Source organism: Cyprinodon variegatus, unplaced genomic scaffold (genome assembly GCF_000732505.1).
Source record: "Cyprinodon variegatus isolate N-32 unplaced genomic scaffold, C_variegatus-1.0 Scaffold225, whole genome shotgun sequence".
Taxonomy (NCBI): domain Eukaryota; kingdom Metazoa; phylum Chordata; class Actinopteri; order Cyprinodontiformes; family Cyprinodontidae; genus Cyprinodon; species Cyprinodon variegatus.
The window spans coordinates 12,347-14,108 of record NW_015150678.1 but is presented as its reverse complement, the minus strand read 5'-3'; the positions used below and the strand labels follow the sequence as shown (position 1 = coordinate 14,108).

The window sequence follows — 1,762 nt, the reverse complement described above, 5'->3', positions numbered from 1 at the left end:
TGCTCTAGTGTGGTAGTATTCAATTGAAAATTTGAAAAGTACATGCACAATTATTATTGTTACCTTTGCTGTAGAGAGCCCAGATGACAGTCAGAAAAAAGATCAGCTTCATAGTGATGTTCAGATGAATCCTGTTTGTAAGGTCTCCTGGTTTTGATACTAAAACTCAGGAGTCCTGCTATACTTTATATACTCCTCCTTTGACATCATATAACAGGTGTGTTCCCATGTTTACAGCGTCAAACATCAGGGAACGATTTCACAGAATCGAAAAACAAGTTAACACACCCTTAACTCACCTATTCATGCATACCAGAGTATGAAAAGAGAATAAAAGGTAATTAAAACCAAACATGTGATTAACATCATAAAACACACTTTGAGAAAAGAAGCTTCTCAGCTCTGACCTCCCTGTTGCAGATGTCAGGTCTTAAGTGTTTTGTTTTGTTTTTTTTTAACAACTATATAGACCCTTTTTTTAGAATTTCTTCCCCCATCATCACAAAAATAGAAAGGATTCCACCCTTCGGTCCTTACGCATTGGATGTAGTTGAATTGAGCAGCTTGTTAAATCATGGCATCACCCTTCATTACAAAGCCTGTAGACACTCCCATCTCTGTTTTATAGAAACACAAAAAGAAAACAAATGAAGTAGAACACATACCAAACAATTAATACCTTAAATGAAGTCATTTTCCTTTTTATTTTCAAGCTTTTCAAGTTGAGTTAGTTACAGCACTACATGTGACTAAGCTAAAATTGTATTTTACGTACAGTTGCATCAGGTCTGGTACCTGAAGCAGATTTTCACTTTTAGTACATTGCTGCGCAGTCCACTAAGCACAAAGAAGGTTGCATATTACCCATGTTTAAAAGCACCATTGTGAGGGAAGCTTTTTTCAAAAGAATTAAGAATTAAATTAGAACTATCTGATTCATTTCTTTAAGGAAAAGCAGGAAAAGTAATGCCTACAGGGTTCGAAGTTTTTGCGCTGTTTCTGCGACTGGGATGTCAATGCTAACTGAGGAGAGGAGTCAGCTACGGTGGCTTGAATATCTTTTTTGGATTCCCCATCAATGCCTCCCTTGGGAGGTTTTTGAATTTTTACACAGTAGATCATAATATTATTATAGAAAAACTTGAATATTTTATAAGAATTAAAGGAACGGTACTAGACTGGTTTAAATCGTATCTGTCTGATCGATTTCAGTTTGTTCACATTAATAATAAATCTTCCCCAAGCTCCCAGGTTACCTGTGGAGCACCACAGGAATCAATGCTAGGACTAATTCTGTTTAGCATATATCTGCTCCCAGTTGGTAGAATCATTAGACGGCATGCGATTGATTTCCACTGTTATGTTGATGATACTCAGCTATAAATGTCTATAAATCCAGATGAAACTTACACATTACAGAGATTACTGGCATGATTTGAATACATGAAAACCAGGATGACTCTTTAACTTTATGTTTCTCAATGCAGACAAAACAGAACTTATAGTCTTTGAACCAGAGTCCTTGAAAAACTATCAGGAAGTCCAAAAACTGTAGTTTAAAGCCTTCAGCTGACCAAAAAATGCTGCAGCCTGTGTTTTGATGAAAATTAAAAACAGTGATCATATCTCTCTTATCCTGGCTTCTCTTGCTTGTCTTCCTGTTAAATCCAGAAAAATCTTTTAAAATCCTCCTTCTCACATATAAAGCCTTAAAAGGCCAACCTCCGTCTTATATCAGAGATATGATTTTTCGTTATGTTCC

The 1,762-nt window shown here is 36.0% G+C and overlaps 1 protein-coding gene across 1 annotated transcript in view; it reads right to left on the bottom strand.

The window, feature by feature from the left end:
- LOC107088631 (phospholipase A2 inhibitor and Ly6/PLAUR domain-containing protein-like) overlaps positions 1-177 on the bottom strand; it is an 8,770-nt gene extending 8,593 nt beyond the window's left edge. Inside the window, exon 1 of the mRNA XM_015380931.1 lies at positions 64-177. Coding sequence (XP_015236417.1) covers positions 64-112 — 49 coding nt within the window. The 5' untranslated portion in view covers positions 113-177. The remainder of the gene's footprint in view (positions 1-63) is intronic.
- Between the last annotated feature and the right edge of the window lie 1,585 nt (positions 178-1,762).